The sequence below is a fragment of the Desmodus rotundus genome, chromosome 1 (assembly GCF_022682495.2).
Source record: "Desmodus rotundus isolate HL8 chromosome 1, HLdesRot8A.1, whole genome shotgun sequence".
NCBI lineage: Eukaryota > Metazoa > Chordata > Mammalia > Chiroptera > Phyllostomidae > Desmodus > Desmodus rotundus.
Window position 1 is genome coordinate 177,171,047 of NC_071387.1, and position 24,343 is coordinate 177,195,389.

The following is a 24,343-nucleotide window of genomic DNA, read 5'->3' on the forward strand; positions in this document are numbered from 1 at the left end:
CCAAGCCAGTGGGTGCTCTCAAAGTCTAGGCAAAGGCAAGAAACAATTTCTTTGGCTCAGATGTGTACTGGCTTGCTAGAGGCAGCTGGTACGTGAAGAGAATGTCACCAGCTGCTAGGTCTCAAATTACCAGCATGGGTTGGCAGCTGAGGGAATGGTGCGTGCCTGTCCTGTAGCACGGAGGCCGTGACCAACATTTCTTGAGTGACCACAGTCTCGATCCCTAGAGGAGGTTTGGAAGTACTCCACTGAGACAGGATGGCAGCACTGGAACCTGGTGTCAGGTTTCACAGTTGTGTCTAAGGACAGGTCGTCTCAGTCCTCTACCTCTGCTCACGTGTAAAGTAGCAGGTATTTTCAAAGAGCTGAGAGAGACAGGTGTCCACTGGTGGTTATGGCATCTGTTTACTTCAGTCCAGTCGCCAGGCCAAGTGTCACAGCCATTATCAATTCAGTGTGACGAAGACTGCTTCCTCCGTCCACAACCGGGGCTGACAGTAACCACATTCCAGACTTCGTCATGCAGGGCTGCGTCTGAGGGTAGGTTAACAGGTAGTTTTTAAAAATTAACTGGATATAACCTTTTCCTCTTCCACATAAGTTGCAATGATTTCCCCACTCCTCCTTCTGCCCACCTGAGTACAGTTTATATACAAATCAGCAGCAAGATGGAAATTTACTCTGAGCTTTATGATGTTTCAATCTGTTTAAACATCTAATCCTTTCAACATTTCCTTCTTCCCCATTTCTAACCCAAAATATACCTGTGCTCACTTGCCCTAGAACATGATCATCTATTTTTTCCAGCTTTATTGAGGTATAATCGGCAAACAAAAATTGTATATATTAAGGTGTTCACTGTAATGGCTTGATATGCCTATCTATACACTGTAAAATGTAATGAACACATCCAATCAATACACCTATGCACAATCGATTTAACAAACACATCCATCAATTCGCCCAGCTACCACTTCTGTTTTGGTGTGGGTGGCAAGGTCACTTAAGGTTTACTCTCTTAGCAACTTTCAAGTTTACAGGTCAACATTGTCAACTCTAGTCACCACGCTGTGCATTAGATCTCCGGAACCCATCCATCCGGTACCTGAAAGTCTGTGCCCTTTGACCGACATCTCCCCATTTCCCCCACCCTCCCCAGCTCCTGGGAGCTGCTCTTCTATTCTCTGCTTTTAAGTTTGACGTTGTAAGTGTGGATGTAGATTCCACATGTAAGTGTGATTACACAGTATGTGTTTTTCTCTCTTTGGCTTAGTTCACTTAGCATGATGCTCTCCAAGGTCATCAATGCTGCTGCAAATGGCAGGACTTCCTTCTTTTTCATAGCTGAAAGTATTTCATGGAGCATATGTACCACATTTTCTTCATCTGTTCATCTGTCAATAGTCTCCTAGGTTGGCTCCATAGCTTGGCTATTATGAATTATGCTGCAGTGCACATGGGGGTACAGACATCTCTTCAAGATAGTGACTTCACTTCCTTTGTTATAGACCCAGTTGTGAGATTATTGGGTCATATGGCAATTGTGTTTTTTAGGAACCTCCATACTATTTTCCATAATGACTGCACCAATTTACATTCCTACCAATAATGTACAAGGGTTCAGTTTTCGCCAGCACTTGTGAATGCTCATTGTCTCTTGTCTTTTGGTAAAAGCCATCCCAACAGGTAGGAGGTCGTATGGCATTGTGGCTTCAATTTGCATTCCCCTGTTGAGTGGTGATACTGAGTACCTTTTTTGAATTTGTTAGCCATTTTTATGTCCTCCTTGGAAAAATGTCTATTCAAGTTTGCTGCCCATTTTTAATCAGATTATTTGTTATTGTTGTTCTCCATTTTGTTTTGTTGCTATTAAGTGTATGAGTTCCTTATATATGTTGGATATTAACCCCTTATCAGGTATGTGGTTTGCAAATATTTTTTCTCATTTACTTGGTTGCCTTTTCATTTTGTTGGTTATTTCCTTTGCTATGCAGAGCTTTTTACTTTGATGTAACCCTACTTGTTTATTTTATTTTTGCTTTTGTTGCCTGTGTGTTGAATGCCATATCCAACCAATGTCAAGAGTGTTTTTCCTACCTTTGACACCTTAAGCTAGGTCTATAACATTAAATAAAACATCCAATGTTCAAATAAGAAGTTTTAATGATCATAAAACATCATTTTCAAAATTTCATAAACTTTCGTTCTACAAATTCCAAAGCTCAGCGTAGATCCCCAGCGTGCCTTTATGATCGCAAAGCCCCGTAGCTCTGGAGCTGCAAGCGTTCATAATGCGAGGGCTTGTGCCATAATGTTCGTGCATCTTTTGGTGAAATATTTAAGTGATTGTGAAAGGTCTGAAATCTTTTTACTTTTATTTGTTCTCTAGTTTAGTCTCTCTCTTAATCTCTTTCTCTCCCCCCTCTCTCTCCAGCCTCACTCTCTTCCTCTGTCTCATTCAAACCTCCTCTAACTCCTTCCTATTCCTACTCAGCAGAATGGAGATCAAAATCACACCACAATTCTGTTTCCCTCTCCCCTTTCCTCACCATTTCACAGGGGGCTTTTTCCTTCCTAAGGATTTGGGAAGAAAACAAGTCAGCAAGGTCATCTACTGGTCTCAGACATTTGAAAAAAATCTGTCCTTGTCCTCTCCCCAAGTTAAAGTACGTGTTGCAATAATTGTAGATCCAAGAACCATTCTGTCAGATCTGACTTTTAAATAGTGCTAAGTAGTGACCAACCTGATATGAATCCATGGTAGCTCCCGGGTTTTATTTTTAACTTAAGACAATCAAACCTCGTTTGAAAAGGGATATGGATAGGACTAAGACATTAACTCTGAATTTAGGGTTTATTGTTGACTGATTGACAATGCTGTTAGTGTATTCAGATTATTAAGGGGTATATTCCAAACATGTACAAACATGTGGGAATGTGCGCGTGTGTTCGTGTGTTGGTTCACACTGTCAGGAAATACACTGATTCAGAGCAATGCCAGTTTTGGCCCAGGTGAATAAATTAACATTTCCATCTCTTCTGGAAATAACACATTTGCTTACCAACATATGATCTGTCCACATGACCCTTAACACATGCAAACAGTGAGGTGTATTTCAGTTCATATGGTAAACACTGTGGATCTGTAATATGTATATAATTTTTTAATGTTTCTCACTGACCTACCCATGGCATCCTAGTTCATGTGTGTGTACCAGAGCCTGAAAAAGCCAAGTGACAAAGAATAGGGCTACAGAGAAAGAAAGGAGGGACTTGAGAAAACTTGACAATTTATTAAAGTAAAATAGTAACACTGCAGTGTTTGACAAAGAACAAACAAACATAACCATCTTGCTTTATTCAGCTTTTATTTATAGTTTCCAAGTCCCAGTCAAAAGTTGTCTTTGGTGTCGCAAAACAGTAAAAGAGGCAGACATTGGTCTAGAGTCCCGCAGAAGTAAACCCTGAGACGGCAAGTACACGTAGTTTACTTAGGAAGTTCACGAAGCATGAGCGAAGGGGTGGGGAAGTGAGAGGAGGAATGGGGAACGGGAGGATACAAACCGTCCACCATCAAGCCAGTTGCCTCAGTGGGGAACGGAGCTGAATCCCACTCGGCAAGACGTTGTGCGTGGAACACTCCTCGGAGTTACCCCATCCGTGGGGCGAGGAAGCTGGAACACTGACCCACCAATTCCACCGTCTGGCACCCGTTTCTGAGGATTACTGACAACCCCCCACTTTTGGTTTATTTCTTTTGGGGACAAGCGTGTAACTATGGCCAGAAATAGCCCTTAGGTAGAGACTTGTAGGTTAAAAACAAACGAAAAAACCTCTCTGAAGCAGGAAGTTGCGGGTTTGAGAGGTGGATGTTCGGGGGAGGACATGGCACCAACACTACCTCCCCCGCCAGGAGCGTCAGGGACACTGAGTTAATTTCATCTGCACGTGTACACAAGTCTTTTGAATCAAACCTTAATTTTGTCCTATATGTTGAAAATTTAAACAAAACTATTATTGTTTTTGAATATGTAACATCAAAATGATGTTGATAAGTATAAAGCAAATTCATTGAATTTATCAAAATCAAATGTACAGTCATATGTTTACTTAAAGTTCTTGGTAGACTACCATTTAAAATAAGCAATTCTATCAGGTGAGATTTAAAGGTGTTTTTCTACAAGCTGTTTAATTAAAAGAGCTGTAAAATACTTCATCGTATTACAAACCTTCAAAACAAAAAGGATTGTCTTCTGAAATCTACAGAAAATGTTTCTGAAATGTCACTCTCAGTTACCATTTCTGCAGCTGCGTGGTAAAGCGGTGGCTTCCTACCAGCTGAAGTGTGATCTCATCAAATGAAGTATGAAATGACCCGTGGGGTTAATTGAGCTTTCTCTTGAGTTAGGAAGAAAAAGGCAAAGTTCTCTCTGTGGCTAATGCAAGGATTTTAAGAAGTTTTCCTCAATCATTTCAACAACAAGGCCTGGAGCCCCAGGGACAGAGGAAACTTTAAAAGCCCCACGCACCCCTCAGACCTGGCTGTCCACGTGTTCCCTGTGAGGTCTTCTACCCCAAGCTTCTGGGGCTCCCCTCACATACACTCCTCTCCCAGCAACCACAAGGGAACCCATTCCATTTTGGGTCACAGTTTTTCTTTATGTAATCCCAAATCTCTTCAGCAAGACTTACTGATGCAATGACACTTCCCATTGCTGCACACACGTCTCAGGCCTCGCCTGGCCCTTTGGTCCACACCATTCTTCACAAGTCCTCTTTCCTGCCAGCTTTCAAGCCCCGTATCTAAAAGCCTCTCTCCTTGAATCTTCTCGGACTGTCCATCCCACAAGGATATTTTCCCTTGACTTTCTTTTCATACAGTTCATGATCTGTGTCCATTCATTCACTCTTCCATTTGCCTAATATTTACTGAGTGCTCCCTGTAGGCCAAGTATGGCTCTAGTTGGGGGGGGCAGGATGGCTATGGGAGGCTGTAAGACAGGCAACTCCTGTGCTCATTGGAATTCTATTGCACTAGGGGAGATCCACAGTGAAGAACACCAAAATCTCATATATGGTAAGACCTATGAAATGAATTAAACACAGTGTTGTTTTTCATGGGCACATGTCTTTTTATTGTATACTCCCTGAAGCACATTTTACTAAGCCATCTTTGTGAGTATGTGATACTACTCCAAACAGATAGTATTAAATCATTTGGGATTTATAAATGGGATTAGTTGATAATATCATAATCACAGTTGCTATTGCTTAGAAGGACACATTTTACACTTGTGGAATGTTACACATTTTACATTTGTTACACTGACCAAACATCAAAGTGTTGGTAGGTTTCCTTGTATACTGTTAACCCTGAAGCTGTCATGGAAATATTTAAACTGGCTTTATTTTCAACTTTCTACCCTTAACTTTCTTTGACATCAAGACAGATTTTGTTATCCCTTAATCTTCCCCTAGTCTCTGTTGACCCTTTGCACTCCAAAACCATCAGACCCCCATCGCCCCTTTAGAAAAATATGAAAGGTTAAACCACCTGTTTTTACATTTAAATATACTCCCAACTCTGTGTTGATTTTTGTGGCAGGTTTAAGGAAGTATGAGATCCCAGTTAACGTAGGCACTATACAATGCATACATGATGGCTAAAAATGATACATTATGACTCAAATTAAGGTGAAAAAGTTTCTATTCATCAACACAACATTCTTTCCTTTAATTATCATATGGCAGCTAACCCTGTCCAGCCTAGTGAATTTCACCTTGCTTTTAAATCCTGGTCTGTGTGTGTGTGTTACTGATTTTTAATGGTACCAGCTCCTGAATTAATATTTGGCAACATTGACATTCACCATATAAAAAAAGAGCATGATTCAAAGGTGTCAGGTATGACCTCTTCAAACATCAATTTACAGCTACAAAGCAAGGAATAATTACAACCACCTTAAAGAGTTGTTTTGAATATTGGAAGAAAAAACATAAAGAACCAAGTGGGGAAAAAAATAAGTAGATAGTAGGTGTTGAGTGAATGCTAGTGCTGTTTAAATAACCAAATTAGTGACTCAGACTTTGGTTAACAATTAACTAAAGAGTAGCAATGAAGATTTTTTTCTCTAAAAACAGCAAGTCCAGTAAGCCTGATTTTATGCATGGATGGAAGAGGAACTTGCCATTTCATGACAATTTGTTCTCCAAAAATTTCCTTGTTAAAGGCCCGGTGGTATGTTTACGATTCGAGATGAATTCCATGGATTGTTATTGTTATTTACTATACCTACTATTAAAATATAAATACCTCACACATGTCCACTGTTGCATTAGCCACTCTGCACAAGGGAGTTTCTGTGAGGTTCATAAAACAGTAAATAAGCCCTAAGCAGGGGTTTGAAAATATCCGATAACACAATCATCCCCCGCCCCCAACCTTGTTTGGTTTCACGGTGTTGACCAGACAGTTGTTTTTTCAAAAAATTTTTAATTAGCATCAACATTTAAAATGAGATCTTTCATGTAGTTTCAAATTTCTCTTTACAGATGAGAAAGTTGGCCACACTGGGCTCTCATTCCAGGCACATGAGCTGCACTCCCTTAAAGAAGGGCTTTTTGTGGATACCTGGTCCCCCCAATAAAGTCTTCAGGTGGCTCAGTGACCCTTTCCCATGCTCTCAGTGCCACCTGAACAAAAAGGGGCACAGAGGGGACCCTATTATTTTGGTACTTTTGCTCACATTCATTTTTGGAATGCCTATCCCTTTCCATCAACATCTGAAGATTTCTGGGTTTCTATTAACCTTCATTGATAATTACATGTGAAAGTATCCAGCAGACACAACTACTACAACCATCTTTCTACACTCTTAATGCCAGTCACGAAATTCTGTTTTTCATTTTCTCCAAAAGCATCCTGTTAAATGTTTCTCATCCTCAGCCTGAAAGAACACACAGAAAATGTTTCCTCCTAGAAACATGATAGCAGAATCATAATAATAGAGAGGTGGTAATTTTTTATTCATTCCAGAATTCTAGCAATTGAACAAAAGAGAAACACTGTCTTTTTTAATGATAACAGTTAACATTTATTTGAGTCCTTGACTATGTGCTAAACACTATTCTAAGCATTTTACCTACACCTACACCACCTGATACAGTTCTCCCGGCCACCCCAGTTACACCCACTTGACAAAGGAGCAGACTGAGGCACAGAAAGGTAAAGCCTTGAGACTGGAGGACGGGCCCAGGTTGGCATGTGCACCTTGCCACTCCAGCTCTATGGTATTTCTGACCACTGTGTGACACCGCTTTCCCTGCATAGCCCAGTGGGTTAGCCTCTGTGCTTCAACACGAACCTTCGGCATCTATTTAAAGATGGAAAATAGAGTCACATTATCTCACCATTTGGGAAACTGAAAGATAGGGCTGTCATTCTGTATAATTGCAAAGACACAGTTCACACTGAGGTTTGTTTAAATGGTCCCCCTGTAGTTGTGCGATGTACGGCTGGCTCAGACACAGGCATTAGCACTGCTGAAATGATCCCTCACACAAAAGGGTTTTTTACCCTTCATTCTTTAAATGATCTTAGTGAAACAGGCCATCCCAAAGAATAGCTTCTGCTTAGGTCTCTCCTCATGCTAGGAGTCAAAGATCAGCTTAAGTATCCATAATTAGTTATTTTACGCAATCGAAAAACTCTGAGGCATTTCCTCAGGGTGAGCTGAAGTTCTGGACGGCCATTTCTTCTGCTTCCAGTCACGTCAAGCAATAGTTGTTGGTGACAAATGCTCTCAAAAATGATCTCTAAGGAGATGGAAGGCAGTTTGCTTCCTGGTTTATTTCTCCAACACAGGCAACTGTGGTAGCGATTTTTCCATGTTGTTGCAGAACGTAGAAGGAAATGATGACTCACCATCCTCTGATAGAACCTACGGTGACCCTGCAGCACAGCTGTGCCCCGTGGTATGTGCCTCCCATTGAGTCAGGAGAGCCGCTCAGGCCTAGTTACAGGAGAGCAAGAATTCCTCAGTATTGCTGAGACCGTGTTTTTTCCACTAGAGGACCTAGTAGGTAACAACGATAGTGAAGAAAAAGCATTGACTACCCCATGCTATTTCAAATGCATTCCACTTATTCTTAGAGAACAAAGTTCATTTCAGAGAAAAGACACTGCCCATATCCACTGAAGCAATCGAGCAGAATGGGAGTCAGAGAATTAAATTTAGATTTATCTGTTTCTGTTATCTGTTTCTGTAAAATCTTTTCCTCATGTTTCCAGTTTCTCCAATTGAGTGAAAACCACCCCCAGTTCAAAGCGCTGTCTCTGGGACTGAGTACAAAGCAAGGTGGCCCTCATAGGACTCTCAGCTTCTTCCTCTACCACCTTGGCGGGCTCCACTGCACATCACATCTGGGAGGACCGCTGGAGCCCAGCAACTGTCTGAGTTCCCAGGGCCCTAGTCAGGTGTTTGGAAGGACAATTTAACAAATGATTTTGGTGCAACAAGGCAACGTTATATGGTTTTAGTTTCTTCATCCAAGTACCCACCCCTGGATTCATGGTCTCACAATCTCATGTGTTCAGTTATTATGAAGAAAACCATAAAGAGATAAATGTTGTCTTCCCAATGAAATATGATGTTGTCAAGGGTGGCAACCACTCCTCGTGCTTTTTTATTTCCATCTGTGAATCTAGTGTGAGCTGGGTTGTGAGTAAGTCCCTGCAGTGAGTGCTTGTGCCTTACTTCACCTCACTAGCAAACTAAAGTATAATTCTCAATTATCAAAGTAGTGCAGGAAATAGCACATTACCCGGAAATATTAAATATATCTCCTGCATGAATCACTTCTTCCCAGAAATCTTTTCCACCCAGGCCCGAGCTGCAGGGCTCTGTGCCGCGGCTCCGAGGCTCTGGTCCTAAGTGCCCTAAGTGGCCAGAGCCTCGGAGCTTTTTATGGGCCTGTGAAAATATTTGAGAACTGAAAAATAAAGGAATTGACTCCAAAATACAAAAAGAGAACTATAAAATCATGATTAAAGTTTAATTAAATGTTCAAAGGGTAACATCATGTCAATTTTAACCATTGTCAAATAAATATTCATAAAAATTTTATTAAATGTGAAGAAAAATGTGTGGGCTAAATATTTTTCACTTCACAAGGATTCTCAAGCAGACTGGATGATTGCAGAGAAATTAAGGCCAGTTATTAGTTAAATGAGCTTAATAGTAGCCAAATAACTTCAAAAGTAAAATTATAAAGACCTTGTCTAGTTTTTTATAGCGAAAATATTGTATAATGTGGGAAGTGGGTCCATTCTAATGTGTTGGATGTGATGTGCAGTGGAGCCCGCCAAGGTGGTAAACAGCGCTGCCGAAGCTACTACCTATTTGCAATAACTTATTTTTGTTACTTTATTGATATTTTAAATCACTGGACTCTAATTATAATTTAGAATTACTGTAAGGTAACTCTTAAGAAAAAGATTAACTATGTGCAGAGAAGTCTTTGAGTCAACCAAAGAATAAAGTAGGTCCTGGGGGAATCTGACCAAAGGAAGAAATGTCAGCTGAAATAAGCCTTAAATTTCATGGACGTGGGTGGGAGAGCTTTTTCACATCTCAGCCATCTTCCCTGAAAGTGGAGAGAATTTTGGCATTATCTCTTGTAGCTCATTTGCCTTCAACTTTCCATGAGGCAACTTCCGCCAATTATCATTCTCAAGACTCAACGTTTTTGCAAAAATATCAGACAAAGCACTCTCTTGAAGAACACAAGGAACACACTAAGTAGTTCTGAAAATCATAGTTGTGTGTTGTTGACAGGTATTTTTTTAGAGTTCACTGCATGTCTGGAATGAGCAGTCTCCCTTTCTCCCCAGAAGAGCACAGATTGATATGCAAGGTCAGGGTAAATCATGTCTAAACCTGCTTTCCTGTGCCTTACACAGGAGCTAACTGTTCCAAAACCAAAATTTAACTGTAAATATCACTACAGAAATTGTTCTTGAGTAAGGAAGGAAAATTAATCTCCATTTTGAGAAAAGAATCAACCTAGTAAAATCATGTGTTCTTTTTCAAAAGTTATGTATACCTGCGGTCTGGTATCTAAATGCTTGAAACATTTTAAAGTGTTAATTTCTAAAATGAAGATAATGATTCATTCCTAATGATTTCAATTCCATGTCCATTAAAAAACAAATAAACAAAAAACCTATGACCAGAGGTAATAAATTTATTTAATCTATCAACTTTGTCTAAGAATTGGTTAAATGAGTTTTAAAAAAAAATAAACCTTTTCCTGTTGAGATGCTATTTGTAATGTTATTTGTTTAGTTCTTGAGGTCCTAGCTTTCCCTAGAGGACAGTCTGCTCTTTTAACAGACAGACTGAAGTCCCAGCTTAAGGCCTCCAACGTGTTACTTAAACTCCTTTAGACCTCAGTTTCTTCAACTGCTCGATGGAGGGAGTTACAGTACCCAGCTGATGAATTCGTTTGGGATGTTAAATGAGATGGTGCCGAGCACCTTACCCAGGGGCTGGCACGTGGTGAGTGTGCACTGAATGGACATGCGTCCTGTCACTCTCAGCTTCCTTCCTCTGGAACCAGAAGGCCTGGTTCTGGTCTGGTTCTTCCACTCCACCAGCTGGGGAAGCACTCCCTGTCTTTCAGTTACTTCATCTGATAAGTGGGTATATAAAGTCTTCATGTGGCTGATGTAAAAGTAAATGTGCTAATAATATACGTAACACACTTTTGATGGCTCCAAACAGGTTCTTAGAGAATTGGCCAGAATGTAGCCTTCCCACCCAGGATACAGCCACCTTATTCACAGACAGAAAGGTGACTGACTGGCAGGTTTTATAGGATGCCACGAGCACCTTCCTGTTGTCCTGCCAGTATGTGGGGAAACTTTCTGGATTAGTCATTCTTTCTAATTGAGCTTCCAAAAAGTCCCTATTGGAATTCTGTCTGGGTTGAATAGGACATTATATGATAGCTTTTCCAGATTAAGGCTGTCTCTCCTAAATAGGAAAGAATCTTTCCCTCTTCTTAACAATGATACTGAGGCCAGCTCAATGCCTGCCTGACTTCTTCCGGTGTATTTCTTAGCCAGTTTCTTTTTCTTTGAAAGAAAACTTTAATCGTAAGGATATAGGAACTCCGTTTTGGTAAAGGAGATGGCAAAATAGCTCTCAGGGGTAGAGGCTTTGAAAGAGAAGACAGGCAAGCCTCAATTTCTGAAATATAACTTCAGCCATGAGGCAAATGCCACAGAAGGGCCATTTTACAAGGGGAAAAAATTGTGAAAGGCTTATCTCCCACTGTTGACTAAAGAAAGCATTTACTCTGCTAAGCAACTACCCTGTGAGACAGATATTGTGCTAGGTCCTGTGAATACAAAGATGAATAAATTTCACTCCATGTTTTCAAGGAGCTCATAACATTATGGGGGCCAGGGTCCCTTTCCCTCAGCAATATGGGGAGAGGGTCACATGGTGGTGGTGTTCATAAGCACTCTGGGAGGAATGAGCAGCAGAATCTAGAAGCTGGCTAGCCTTGAAAAGTACCAGAACTAGAGGAGTTCACCTCTGAGTTAATTCTTGACAAGAAAAACAAGTAAAGGAGAAGTAAAGGGAAGAAGGATAATGCTCCCAGTGAAACAGGTGCAAAGATCCCAAAGTGATAATTTGGGATTGCAGATGAGGCAACATCTTTTCTCATTAAATCCCAGAACAGCCCCGGAAGGAAGACAGTTGCATATATTGTCCCATTTTATAGAAGATGTCGAATCTCAGATGATGTTGTTTTCAAAGGTCACACAGTCACAATCAGTGGTGAACAGTGGCTATGGAACATTGATGTCCCTATAATTTCCATTACAAATACATTACACACAAGTAAAGCATAATATTTATAGTAACAATGATCAGAATTAACCCAAGTTGTTCACAGATTGCAATGAAGCCAAGAAAACTAAACTTCTGAGTTCGTCTTTGAACTAATTAGCTGACTGTGTTAGATCTTAAAGGATGAGTAGGACATTTCCTTGCAGAGAAAGGGGTTAGAATGTAAAAGGCTCACCAGGCCAGGGTGAGCACAGCAGATTTGGGGCCAGGCAGGTGCGGTTCTGTGGCTGCCATTATAGGAGGTGAAGAATTGGTCATCCAGGGCAAGGCTAAAGGATGGAGTGCATATTGTCGTGATCAGGAGAGCATCCCCCAGAAGAGTCGCTCACACGCATTTGTGTCTTCACAACGCCAGGTTTAGTGGGGGATACCGCTGCAATAAGCTGGGGAGTCACGCACAGGGTCCACACAGAGTGGGGGAGCTTACGGGATGGGCGCGAGCAGAGCAAGTGCCAGCACAAAGTGCAGTCACCACAGGGTCGGTAGATGGAGAGGTGGGCATTGGTCACAAGCCAGGCGGTTATAGTGGCAGCGCACCTCTGGTGGAGGAGAAGTCCAGCAGGGCTCCGAGGGCCACCGGTGGTACAGCCCAGCTCGAGCGTCCCATGGTCGGAGCTCTGAGTTCTTGTGGACCACAATGGGCAGAGGTCCCACTCACATCAGTGTCCACATGGAGTCCTTGTCCAACTGTCCAGTTGTGGTTTGGGGTAGTCTGAGCCCCTCCCAAGGGCGTTCCCATTGCACCCTGTTACCTCAGTCTTGACATAGCACTTGACAGAAATGTCACGGCTGATGGTGACTCCATATTAGAATGTCAAAAATATTCAAAAAGTCTTCTCCGCTCTTGCTCTATACATACCCAAATGGTAGAAGTTTTTATTTAACATACAAAGAAGGCTATAATTGATTCTGTAAGGAATCAGAAGCTATTGGAGGTTTTTAAGCAGGAAATTTAACATTTAATTTAACATTAACAATTTAACATGTGTGTCTTTGAAAGATAACCCAAAGACAATACAAAGAATACACCTCAGATGTGTGCGACAGAAGGCAGGAAAACTGTTTACAATCTGTTGTGTGGAGGGGGTCAGGGTCTAAACTAAGATTACACACAAAGCTATTGTTTTTAATCAAAGCATTATAGGAATGTTCTTTGGAGTTTTAAGGCTGCTTTCCTCTATATTCATTAACTTCTCTTTTAAAACTTATTTTTTTTAATTTTTATTGAATTTAAAACTTTCATTTTTTATTTTTTAATCTTTATTGTATCTTTTTTCATTACCTTTTAGTCCCCTTGTACCCTCCTCCCCCCCAGCAATCACCACTCTGTTTTCCATGTCCATGAGTCCTTTTTCCTTTTTGCTCAATCCCTTCACCCCCTACCTCCTGCCCACCAGGTGTCATCCTGCTCTCCATCTATGAGTCTGTCCCCATTTTTCTTGTTAGTTCAGTTTGTTCATTAGATTCAACATATGAGTGAAATCATATGGTATTTGTCTTTCTCTGGCTTGTTTCACAAAACTTATTTTTAATAGGATGTATTATTTATTGATCCCTCACTATATGCCAAATCCTTTGCCAAGGTTTTACACACCTCATTTAAGCCTCACAAAACTATTGTGTCTTCATTTTGTAGCTGACGGAACTGAGGCTCAGTGAAGTTTCGGTAACTTGCTCAAACAGCTAGTCGTTAGTGGAGTTTGGATCTTCACCCAGACAGTCTGATGCTAAAGGCTACTTTTTAACCTGATCCTGGCTACCTCCCTGACTAACAGGCATTGTCTCAAATAGCAGGCCTTTTACACTCCTCAGTGTAACTTATTTGTAGTGTGTGGTCAAAGGAAATTGCTTGAGTTGCCTGCATTATTTTACCATTACTTTTCACATAGGTGGGGAAATACTATTAAACAAATGTAAATTAAGTAGACCCAATGAATATTTTTAATAAATCAGTTTTGTTCATTGTCTATTGCATCAGCTGTTAAATTATCATTAAAGCACATTCTGTGTGCATTTATTTCTCATAGATTATTTTCCAAATTCGATTTTAATGAAAACGTCAATTCATCTCACAATGTCAGAAATGGGGCCTTATTTGGCAATGTGATTTTTCTAATTGTTTTATTATCTCTTTCAAAAAGTCTTTTCATTACATAGATATATAATTAATATAAAATACAAAGGTAATACAAGAGCACTTATAAAATTTAAAATTAGATCATTTATTTGATTCCTACCATGTTTTCTTTGAAATTCAATATTTTGAGCTACCGCAAATTTCTAAAAGTTCATTACAAAATGCATTTCCTGTCAACATTACTGATCCTATGCAGAAATGTTTATTCTAGTTATAAAAACCTAGTTTTCTGAACCTTTCAATGGACAATGTACTTTGTTGACACGTGTTGAAATCTATACATTGTCAGAGGTCTCACATATTGTTAACTTTCAAAATGATCGTTTGTTAGCCAGTGTTACCTAAGGAGGCAATCAAAATTCCATCCGCTGTGTAGGTAACAACCACCTGCCATTACCCATATACAAGTATGGCTAAAGACCTTATCGCACTTTATGCCTAGCAGACTCCTGATATTATCATATATGAGGGGGGATCAAAAAAAACCGGAATTATCTTCTGGAGGACGGCCCCTTGTAGTACAGGCTTCCCCCACTAGGGGAGTGTTCTAGGAACCCATCTGTCTCAGTGTGCCAGTTGGTGGTGTTATGAGAGGCTGCATGCAGCTTCAGTGAATTTTTTTTTGAAGACTCTTTTAATGCACTTGCCCAAGAAATGTCTCAGTAGGTGTATTGCATCAAATGGAGAGTACTTTGAAGGTGACTAAAGTTTAAACGTGTAAGAACAAATACACAACTTTTTATAAATAAATTCTGGGGTTTTCTTTGGTCCACACCTGTGTACCTTCATCATAATGTTTATGAGCCTAAAAATTAGAAACAAGTACAGTGAACCCAGATTGTTACCTACACGCTTAACTTACAGGGTTGTTGTGATGAACAAATAAAAAAGGATATATAATGTAATTATCAGGTGATTATTAAATAATAATGATTATTGTTACTTTTATTTGTGAAAGTTTTATTATTTTGAATTGATTTTTAATACAGATTCTATCTCAAATCAGTGCAGAATAACTTTGTTTTTCCATTTCTTTTGTTAGTTGCTTTTGGAGAAGTTTGCCCATATTGCTTAAATTTTCAAATTTATTGGCATAAAGCTGCTCATGATATATTTTCATTATTTTTAAATATCTATAGAAACTGAAGATTTATGTTTCTCAGATTAGTTCTTGATCAGTATTGCTTGACGTTTGTCAATTTATTATTATCTTTTATAAAGAAACAGCTTTTGGCTTTGATGATTTTTATTTTTATGTTTTCTACTACATTGTTTTATACTCTCATCTTTAATTTTATTCCACTGTTAAGTATAGTTAGCTATTATCTTTCTAGCTTTTTGAGATTATATCACATGAGATAGTGCCAGTCTTTCTCCTTTTCTTTGTTCCCCCAGCTTTACTGAAGTGTGATTGACAAATGAAATTGTATATATTTAAAGTGTACAGTGTGGTGATGTGATATACCCACACTTTGTGAAGAGATCATTGCAGTCGGGTTAGTTAATGCATCCACCACCTTACAGTTACCTGACAGTTTGTGTGTGGTGAGAATGCTTTATGATCTACTCTCTCAGCCAATCGTGAGCACTGTGTGTAATACAGTATTAACATGGTCACGATTCTGTACATTTGATCCACAGAACTTCTTTTTATAAATAATCTTTATTTTTCAATTAAAATTGATGATATTACGTTAGCTTCAGGTACACAACGTAGTGATAAGGCATTTTTATAACTTACAGCGTGATCACAGAACTTATTGTTCTTACTGCCGAAGGTTTGTGCACTTTGACCAGCATCTCTCCATTTCCAACACCCTCCAGTCCTGAGTCCCATCACTCTACACTGTTTCTATGAGTATGACATTTTTTTTCTATTTTTATTCATTTTATTTTATTTTGGATTCTACATGTAAGTGAGACAATACAGTATTGTCTTTCTCTGTCTGATTTATTTGACTTATCAAAATGTCCTCCAGGTTCATCTATTGATATGTTGCCACAAATAGCACATTTCCTCCTTTTCATGGCTGAATAATATTCCACCATGTTTTTATGTCACATCGTCTTTTACCCATGGAAGTGCACGTAGGCTGTGTCCGCATCTTGGCCACTGTGAGTAGTGCTTCGATGAATTCGGGAGTGCAGATGTCCCTTTGAGATACTGATTTTGTTTCCTTTGGATATATATGCAGAAGTAGAATTGCTGGGTCACATGGCAGTTCGATTTTTAATTTTTTGAGGAAACTCTATGATGTTTTCGTAGTGGCTACACCAACTTACCTTCCCACCAGTAGTCCTCAGGTGTTCCCTTTTCTGCACATCTGCATCAGCACTTACCTCGTCTTTTTGATAAACACCATCAGTACAAGTGTGAGGTTAGTCCCCTCTTAGTTTTGATTGCATCTCCCTGATAATTAGTGACGTTAAGCACCTTTTCATGGACCTTCTAGCCATTTGTACGCCTTCTTTGGAAAAATGTCTAGTAGTGTCCTTTGCTCATTTTTTTAATTGTATAATTTGGTTTGTGTTTTTTGTTGTTTGTTTCTTTGTTTTGTTGGGGGTTTTTTTGCTATTGAGTTGTATGAGTTGTATTTTTCAATATTAACATCTTATCAAATATGTCATCTGAAAATATCTTCTCACATTTAAAGGTCATCTTTTCATTTTCTCAATATTGTAATTTATAATAAATACACGTAGCCATGTGCCACTTAATGACAGGGAGGTGCTCTGAGAAGTGCAGTGCCAGGTGATTTTGTCATCATGCTCGGGTCACCAAGTGCACTTGCGCAAACCTTGGTGCTATAGCCTCCTGCACCCTGAGGACACAGGGCGCAGCCTGCTGCTCCTAGGCCACAGGCCTGTATAGCGTGTTACCATATAAAACAACTCGAGATTATATCAAGCACCAGATAAGATTATGCAATCAAAACACTCGATAAATGGGATGTGTGAGGCCGCTGCCAGCCTATCGCAGCGTACTGTCTTACAGCAAACTTCTTTTTATAAGTAGAAAGAGTACACTCTAAAATAACTTAAAAGATACAGTATAATCAACACCTAAGCCAGTAACACAGTCATTTATTATCATTATCAAGTACACATTCTACATAACTACATGTGCTATACTTTTACACAACTGGCAGCTTTGTTTACACAAGCATCAGCACAAACACATGAGTAATGAATTGCCCCAGGACCTCACTAAGTGATAGAAATTTTTCAGCTCCATTATAGCCTTATCAGGCCACGGTCACATATGTGGTCCATCGTTGACCTAAAGGTCATTATGCGTCACATAAATGTATTCACTTGATCATCAGATGTCCAAAATGTGTTTCTTATAATTATTTGGCCTTTGTCCACTGGTTCCTGGCTCACCTAAAACCCTTGGAATTTCCTGTGATAAGAGCCATAAAGGTGTCTTTTGTTGTATTAATATGATGACTTTCAGAAAGCCCTTAGGTAACCTGAAAATAGGGAGTTAGTTGCCTGAGGAACCAACCTGTGATTAGAGGGTTGGAACTTTCAGCCCCCAAACCCCAGAAGACCTCTGGAGAGGGAAGATGGGCTAGAGGTTGAACCAATCCTCAGTGGTCAGTGATTTAATCAGACATACCTGTAATGAAGCCTCTATTAAAAACCCAAAAGAATGGTGAATATGTGGAAAGGGGGAAAGTGATGTGCTAGGAGAGAGCTGAAAATACCATGCCCTCTTCCCATACCTTGCCCTATGCATCTTTTCCATCTGGTTGTTACTGAACTATGTCCTTTTATAATAAACACAATCCAGTGAGTAAATGGCTTTGCTAAATTCTATGAATAACCAGCCAGAAATTAGTCAGTCCCAAGGAGGGGGTCATGAAGCACTGGTAACAACCTGGACTTGCAACTTGTATTCAGGGGTGCAGGGGGAGGGGCAATCTTATTGGGACTGAGAGCTTAACCCATGGAATCTGACACTGCGTCTGGGGTAGATAGTGTCAGATGGGTTGAATTCTCAGACACTGGCTGGTGTCAAAGATTTGCTTGTGGGTTTCGGGTTGCACCCTGTCTCTCGTTTCCCACATTGGATTGGGTATAGAACCCAAAATAATTTTGTTGATGGTTTCCTTTGTTGTGGAGAGGCGTTTTAGTTTCATACAAATATTCAGTGCAATGCCTAGATATTAAAATTGCAGCATGGTACTGGCATAGGAGCAGACAGACACATAGGTCAGTGGAACAGAGTAGGGAGCCCAGAAGTAAACCGATGAGTATACGGTCGGCAGGTCTTCGACAAGGACACTAAGAACAAACAATGGGGAAAGGATAGTCCCTGCAATAAAGAGTGCTGGGAAAACTGGACATCCACAAGCAAAAGAATGAAAGTGGACCCCTATTTTATATTTCTCATAAAAATTAATTTGAAATGGATTAAAGACGTTGTAAATGGACATAAGTCTTGAAACTAGAAAACTTTTAGAAAAAAATTGGGAAAAGCTCCTTGACCTTAGTTTAGCAATGATTTTTTTAGACATAACACCAAAAGAAGGGTAACAAAAGCAAAATTAAGCAAAGGTGCCACATCAGAATTGTGATGATTATTATTGTAACCTGATGTTTTACAAAAGAGGTAGGAAGCCTGAAGATCAGAAGCCTTCAAAACATTACTCTGGGCTTTTCCTCAGGAACTAAGGAATTTAGTCCGAAGGAGGTTCGTTCCTGCCTATATGAAAATCCTTGAGGCCAACTGTATACCTAGCAAGTGGAATAAGATAAAAGCCTCAAAATCTGCTTGAAAGTGTCTTCCGGATAAGGAAAATACCAAATCATTCCTCAATAACAAGGAAATGCTACACGAGTTCAAAGTGACTTGTTCTTATTAGAATACAATGTAGAATACCAGGAAACTGTAACAAACACTGCAGCCCCGTCGTCATTTAAGCACATTTGACAGGTCTGAATGTTACTAGTCTGAGACATGTCTCAAAAATCTGCTCATGACTAATTAGAAAGTGTCGACTACCTATTGTAATCTGAGAATAAGACAAGATTTCAAAGTGTACAGAGCATTCAAAATAATAAAGTTATCTTTCAAATGTATGTTATTTAAGTTTGAGTCAATGGAGAAAAATATTAAGCAAGCCATAGTATAGAGAGTATGCCAGTATGAAAAACTGTGGATGCTGTGACCGAATGAAGTTCAGGAAGCATCAGGCCATACAGTGGTTTGATTCAACAACACGTGCAGATAGATGACCCCAGTGAACTTACACATCGGTGGCACACCCACTGAGATGTGGTGGTGACAATAGTCAAGTGGAAGTCTATACAATGTTACACAATTCAGTACATCAAGAGAATGCCATGAGTAATAGCAGCTTCTGGATCAAATGCATGTTCTGCTCCACTCTGGGAAACTTTTCAGAGGAAAAATGTGTGCCACAAATTACAAAACATTGTATCATAAATGTTCATGTGAAAAATTGCCTTCGAATGGAGAAAACATTATAATATTGAATAAGTAGTATTCATTTTTTAATATTCTGTCACTACCTTAATTATCAGAGGTAGAAGCAAACTTTTAAAGATTTAAATCTCTATGGCCTGATAATATTGTGCATCTTTCCTTCTATGTAATGGCAACCTTGATGTACGGATCGAAGAGGCTTTGAGTAATCTGGTTAGGTGATACCTTGTCAGCTTCCCCATTAAACTTACATTCTCTGGGGACGGAAGTGATATGTGAGTCATTATGAGACTGTTATACTGTGTTACCCAGTAAGTAAGCGCACGAGGGTTCTCAGAGGTAGACGGTTGGAATACACGGAACATGGAGCAAGTCAGGAACAGCACTGGGGCAGCTCTGTTGTGGGTGTGACAGCGAAGGCAGTGTCAGTGAGCTAAGTAATCTCACTGGGACAGAGCCTTCGGTGAGGGGTGGGGGGTGGCGCTGGTCGAGCACAGGGCTGATTATTTCAGGAGAGTTTAACACATCCTATCCTGATGTTACATTCTGTGATTGTCGCTTTTTGTTTTGGGTTTTTTTTTCCCCTGAAATAAACAACCAGAAGATATTTGATAGACCTTAGGTGGAAGAGAACAGTGCTTCAAACAAATAATAGTAATTGCTTACTTTTACTCAGTTTGGTTTTTTTCTTCCTTTTCCCACATTAAAAATCCAAGGACAAAAAAAGATGAACCTCCCATGAGCCCCTTCCACCTCAAAAATCAGTAGTCTCACAAATCTTTTTTTGAATTCCTAAAAATATGTGATTGGTTAACCTGCCTTAAAGTGCTAGCAATACACTAAATTTGCAACAGAGCTAAGAATACATGAATGCCCCTGAACAATGATAGGAAAACCGAACAGCTTAAGGAGATGACTCCACGGAAACCAGTTGATTGACGTTTACCTCCAGAGGCCGGGGAGTCCCTGAGAGGAGACTAAATCACAAATGCACCCTGAAGCATGACCAGGGGAGGCGTTGAAGGGCTTGTTGTAGTAAGCAGCCAGAGCCTCTGGCAGGGTGCCTTACTACATTAATTTTCCAAGTCCTTTGGGCGGGTCACAATTGCACTCCAACATCCTGCCTGCAAATGCTAAATAAATACGAAGTTCACGTCAGACTAGACAACTAACGTACTTATATCATTTAAGGAATCAGAATGCTTACAGTATTTTTGCTTGATAATTCACATCCAAAATAACTGATATTGGCACATTGCCCTCTGTGCCAATGTGCAGGGGGGTAGCCAGGGTGGTCAAATATTCCTTCTCTTAGGAGCGATTCCAATCAGCTTAGATTATTTCTACTGTAATAGAACAGTTTTTATTTCAGCTGTAGGAGATGGGACAAGGATTGGTCTTCACAATAAGAGACATTAAGATGATATATGAGCTTCATTCCTCACTGAAGAGCTGTTAAGAGTTAGCAACCCCAGAGTCTTGGTGTGTAGAAATCAATGCAATTTGCATATGATTTTAAAAAAGAAATAAGATTTAGACAATATTGTGCAATGGAGCAGCCTCCATACATGTAGCCACTTGTCTAGCAACAATGCTTTCGATTTTTCGGTTTAAACGTCCTGGCACACTCTGCTGCGGTCATGCCTGCCACCCTCTGTTGAATTTCTAAGAAGCAGTTTGCATCTCTACAACCAACCCCAAAGCATGGTGTTTCATTAACTATGCTTCAAAGGAGCAGCTGCTAATTCCTCAAAATTCTCTCAACTTTGCTCTATAAGAAGTTTTATTTTTCAGGGCAGGATTTTGAGAAAATTATTTTGGGGGGATTGGGGGGTGGTGGGAAGAGGGTGGTTAACAAACGACTCGGTGGCAAAGGGGTGTGTTCCTTGCAAAGGTGTTCAGGGGCTCTTACCCTGAATAACACAGACACCTCATTTCCCAGAGGAGGAAATGGTTTTGTAAGTTTTGAGCGCTCTGCCTGGCTGGTTTGCAGCCCTGGTCTGCCCCTTAGCTTTGTAAATTTCAGCAATTGAGGAGAAGGCGGGGCTGGACGCCCTGGTTGGGTTTTTTTTTTTTTTTTTTCCTCTCTCACTTCCCTGCGGTGTTTTCAACTGCCTTCCTACAGACGTCATAGGGCCCTTGAAGAATAGTTTCTTCCTGGCCAGATTGAATGATAGTTCTCATTCACAAAGGCATGGAGACAGATTCTAAGCAGGGGACGGGACGGAAGCACATTCACAGGTAAAGCACTGGGCCCAGCGAAGTGGAGAGCTTTGTTCCCTCGCTGACTTCTTGGCTCCCCAGAGAAGAGTGTTTTCCTGTGGTCGCCCTGAAATGGAACTTCCCTGACAGCTCCCCGGTGTTACAGCCCTTTGGGGGTTTTTTCTTTTCCTTTCACACCACCTGAGTCCTTTCAGAGTGCTGGAAAACTTTAAACCTGTGATTATGGATTTGCAAGAATGACAAGATCAAGTGGCTCTTTCACTGCGTTTGCTTTCCCTTGTGACCAGATGAAGAATAGATTCATAATTCAGTTCCTCCCTTGGCAATGCAAACAAACAAACAAAAAAATCTGTCACTTCTGAACAGCCTAGTGCTGGAGTAAATTCAGTATGAAGGAGGAAAGGACTGTTGTGTCTTAGAAGCGTCCCTGCGTTCTGGGCTGGGGACAGGAGTCGGACCCCAGGCACTTTGGATTTCTGCAAGCAGCCCTCCTTGGAAGTGGAATATATTTAAAACCGTCCTTGTGGAAAGACAGCTGAAATGTACTAATCAGAAGACTTTTCTCCTTTCTTTCTTTTTCTTTTTTTCCAAAATGAGTATTATTATGAAGCCAAGGTCCCGGTCTACAAGTTCCCTGAGGACTACAGAGGCAGCTTGGTAACGTGCTTTTCTCTCATGCTTCTCCCATCTTGTCTTTTAAGATTGACGTAATACTTGAGTGTTTAGTAATTGCTGACGAGGTTCCAGAGTTAGCTGTGATCTTAAGGCTTTGCGAGAAAGAGCACAGTGTTGGTGACAATTTTATTCTCTCTTTTGTGTCCAATTTGTCAGCCCTGAAAACGGGTGCTCACATTTTTTAACTCCATGTGGACTATAGCAATTCAACTGGTGATAATTTGTAGAGGAAAGAAACTTTTCAAATATGTTGGAAGTTTAGTAGATGAAAACTTGTCATTTTCACTGATTTGGTTGCTTATTTTTCGTCTTTCTTGCAAGCAGATTGGAGGTTGGCAGTCTTTGCCATTGTCCTTAGAAGTCGTCCCTTGGCTTTTTAGCACAGTTGTGTTAGAGAAATTAGTAATGTTATATATTTTAATCATATGACCAACTTGAATTTAACTATGTGACTATATATCAAGTTGCTTATTGTTCAGTCATCTTCTATGTTTTATTGTGTTAATAACATTTTCTGCTATGTTTTTTCATAATTTTAGTGTTTTCACCTTAATGAAAAGTATGTTCAACTTATTTTAATATTTTATTGTACTCTTTCCCTATATTGATTTAATATGTTTATAAGTATGTGGCTCTAAGGAATATTTTTCCAATAAAGGAACTTTTGTGTCTAAACTAGCTATCCACAGAATACTTTCATGGCTATTTCAGAGGCTAATCTTCCCTTATCTTAGTGGCTGTAAATAACTAAGATCACCTCTTTGAAATGGAAGTAGTCGAGCCTGTAAGAGGGGGAGGGACAAAAGCAGCGGCTGAGGACGGGTGCGGGGGTCAGATGGGAGCAGAAGCACACCGGTAAAATGTATTATGTGTTCCGCGAGCAGGCAAACACGTGTATAAATGCTCAAATTATTTCATAAGGAATTTAACACATGCTTATGTGGTTGTTGTACCAGTGTTTTGCAGTGGACTAGAATCAAGACTTGTCCCTTCAATAGTATTTCTGTGAGTTTTAATAAATCGTAGATACTGGTTTTGTCTCCTATCACTTGTGACTCCTTGTCAAAGAGAACCTGTGAAAACGCCCTCTGTGGCTTCAGTTAGAGAAAGGTACGCGTCTACCAGCAGATTTGTGCAGCTCTTTTGTGCCAAATAATAAATCCAGGAAAATGCTTGGAATTCTTAAATTAATTACCAGATAGTGTAACTCTCTAATGTAAATGGGTAATCAAAATGTATAAAAGAAATGGTTTTCATTCACTGGTGACTTCTATCCCACCTGTGTGAAAACAGGAACTGACGCTTCAATAAATAGAGTTTACCCAACCTATCATCCTTTTTGCCTAAACTACCAGGGGACTTTCTTGTAAATTCAGGGGTCAGTCGGCAATGAGTAGCTCACTACAGGAGACTAGTAGCGTGAGCATCCTCTACTCCGCTGAGATTGCCATAGTCCACTTGTACCACAACTCTTGTGTTTCATTATTCCAAATTGTGTAAGCTATTTTTGTAAATAAATAAGAGCACAATTCAAAATATATATTTTTTAAATATTGATTTCTGAATGTGTATATCAGTATATTTAATTTGAAATATGTAGTGTTGAGGTCAGAATGTTTGTTATGTAAGAAATAAATGTCTCTATGCTAATGATTCCTAGATTTACCTGTACATTATGGGAACCTTTCCTGTTATTAATCTTACATGTGACTTAATAATATAGTGGTTTGATTATATCACTGCTGCCTCTAAATCATTTGGCCTGAGGTTGTAATTGCTGTAATCACAGTTTTACCATTTTATTATCTCTTTATCATTCAAATACTCTATTCACATTTACTTATTTATATTTATATATATAGTAAAACCGGTATAGATTATAGGTTAGGAATCTAGGGGAAACACAAACGTGTATATGAACCCCCCCCTAAT

The 24,343-nt window shown here is 39.8% G+C and overlaps 1 protein-coding gene across 16 annotated transcripts in view; it reads left to right on the top strand.

Annotated features, from left to right (window-relative positions):
* PDE4D (phosphodiesterase 4D) overlaps nucleotides 1-24,343 on the top strand; it is a 1,245,374-nt gene that overhangs the window by 968,327 nt on the left and 252,704 nt on the right. For 2 of the 16 annotated variants that reach the window (XM_045186264.3, XM_024578456.3), the window contains exon 1: nucleotides 21,353-22,393. The exons of the other annotated variants lie outside the window; for them this stretch is intronic. In XM_045186264.3, the coding sequence (XP_045042199.1) occupies nucleotides 22,329-22,393 (65 nt within the window). In that variant the 5' untranslated portion in view covers nucleotides 21,353-22,328. Of the gene's footprint in view, nucleotides 1-21,352; nucleotides 22,394-24,343 lie in introns of those variants that run through there. 16 annotated transcript variants of the gene reach the window in all.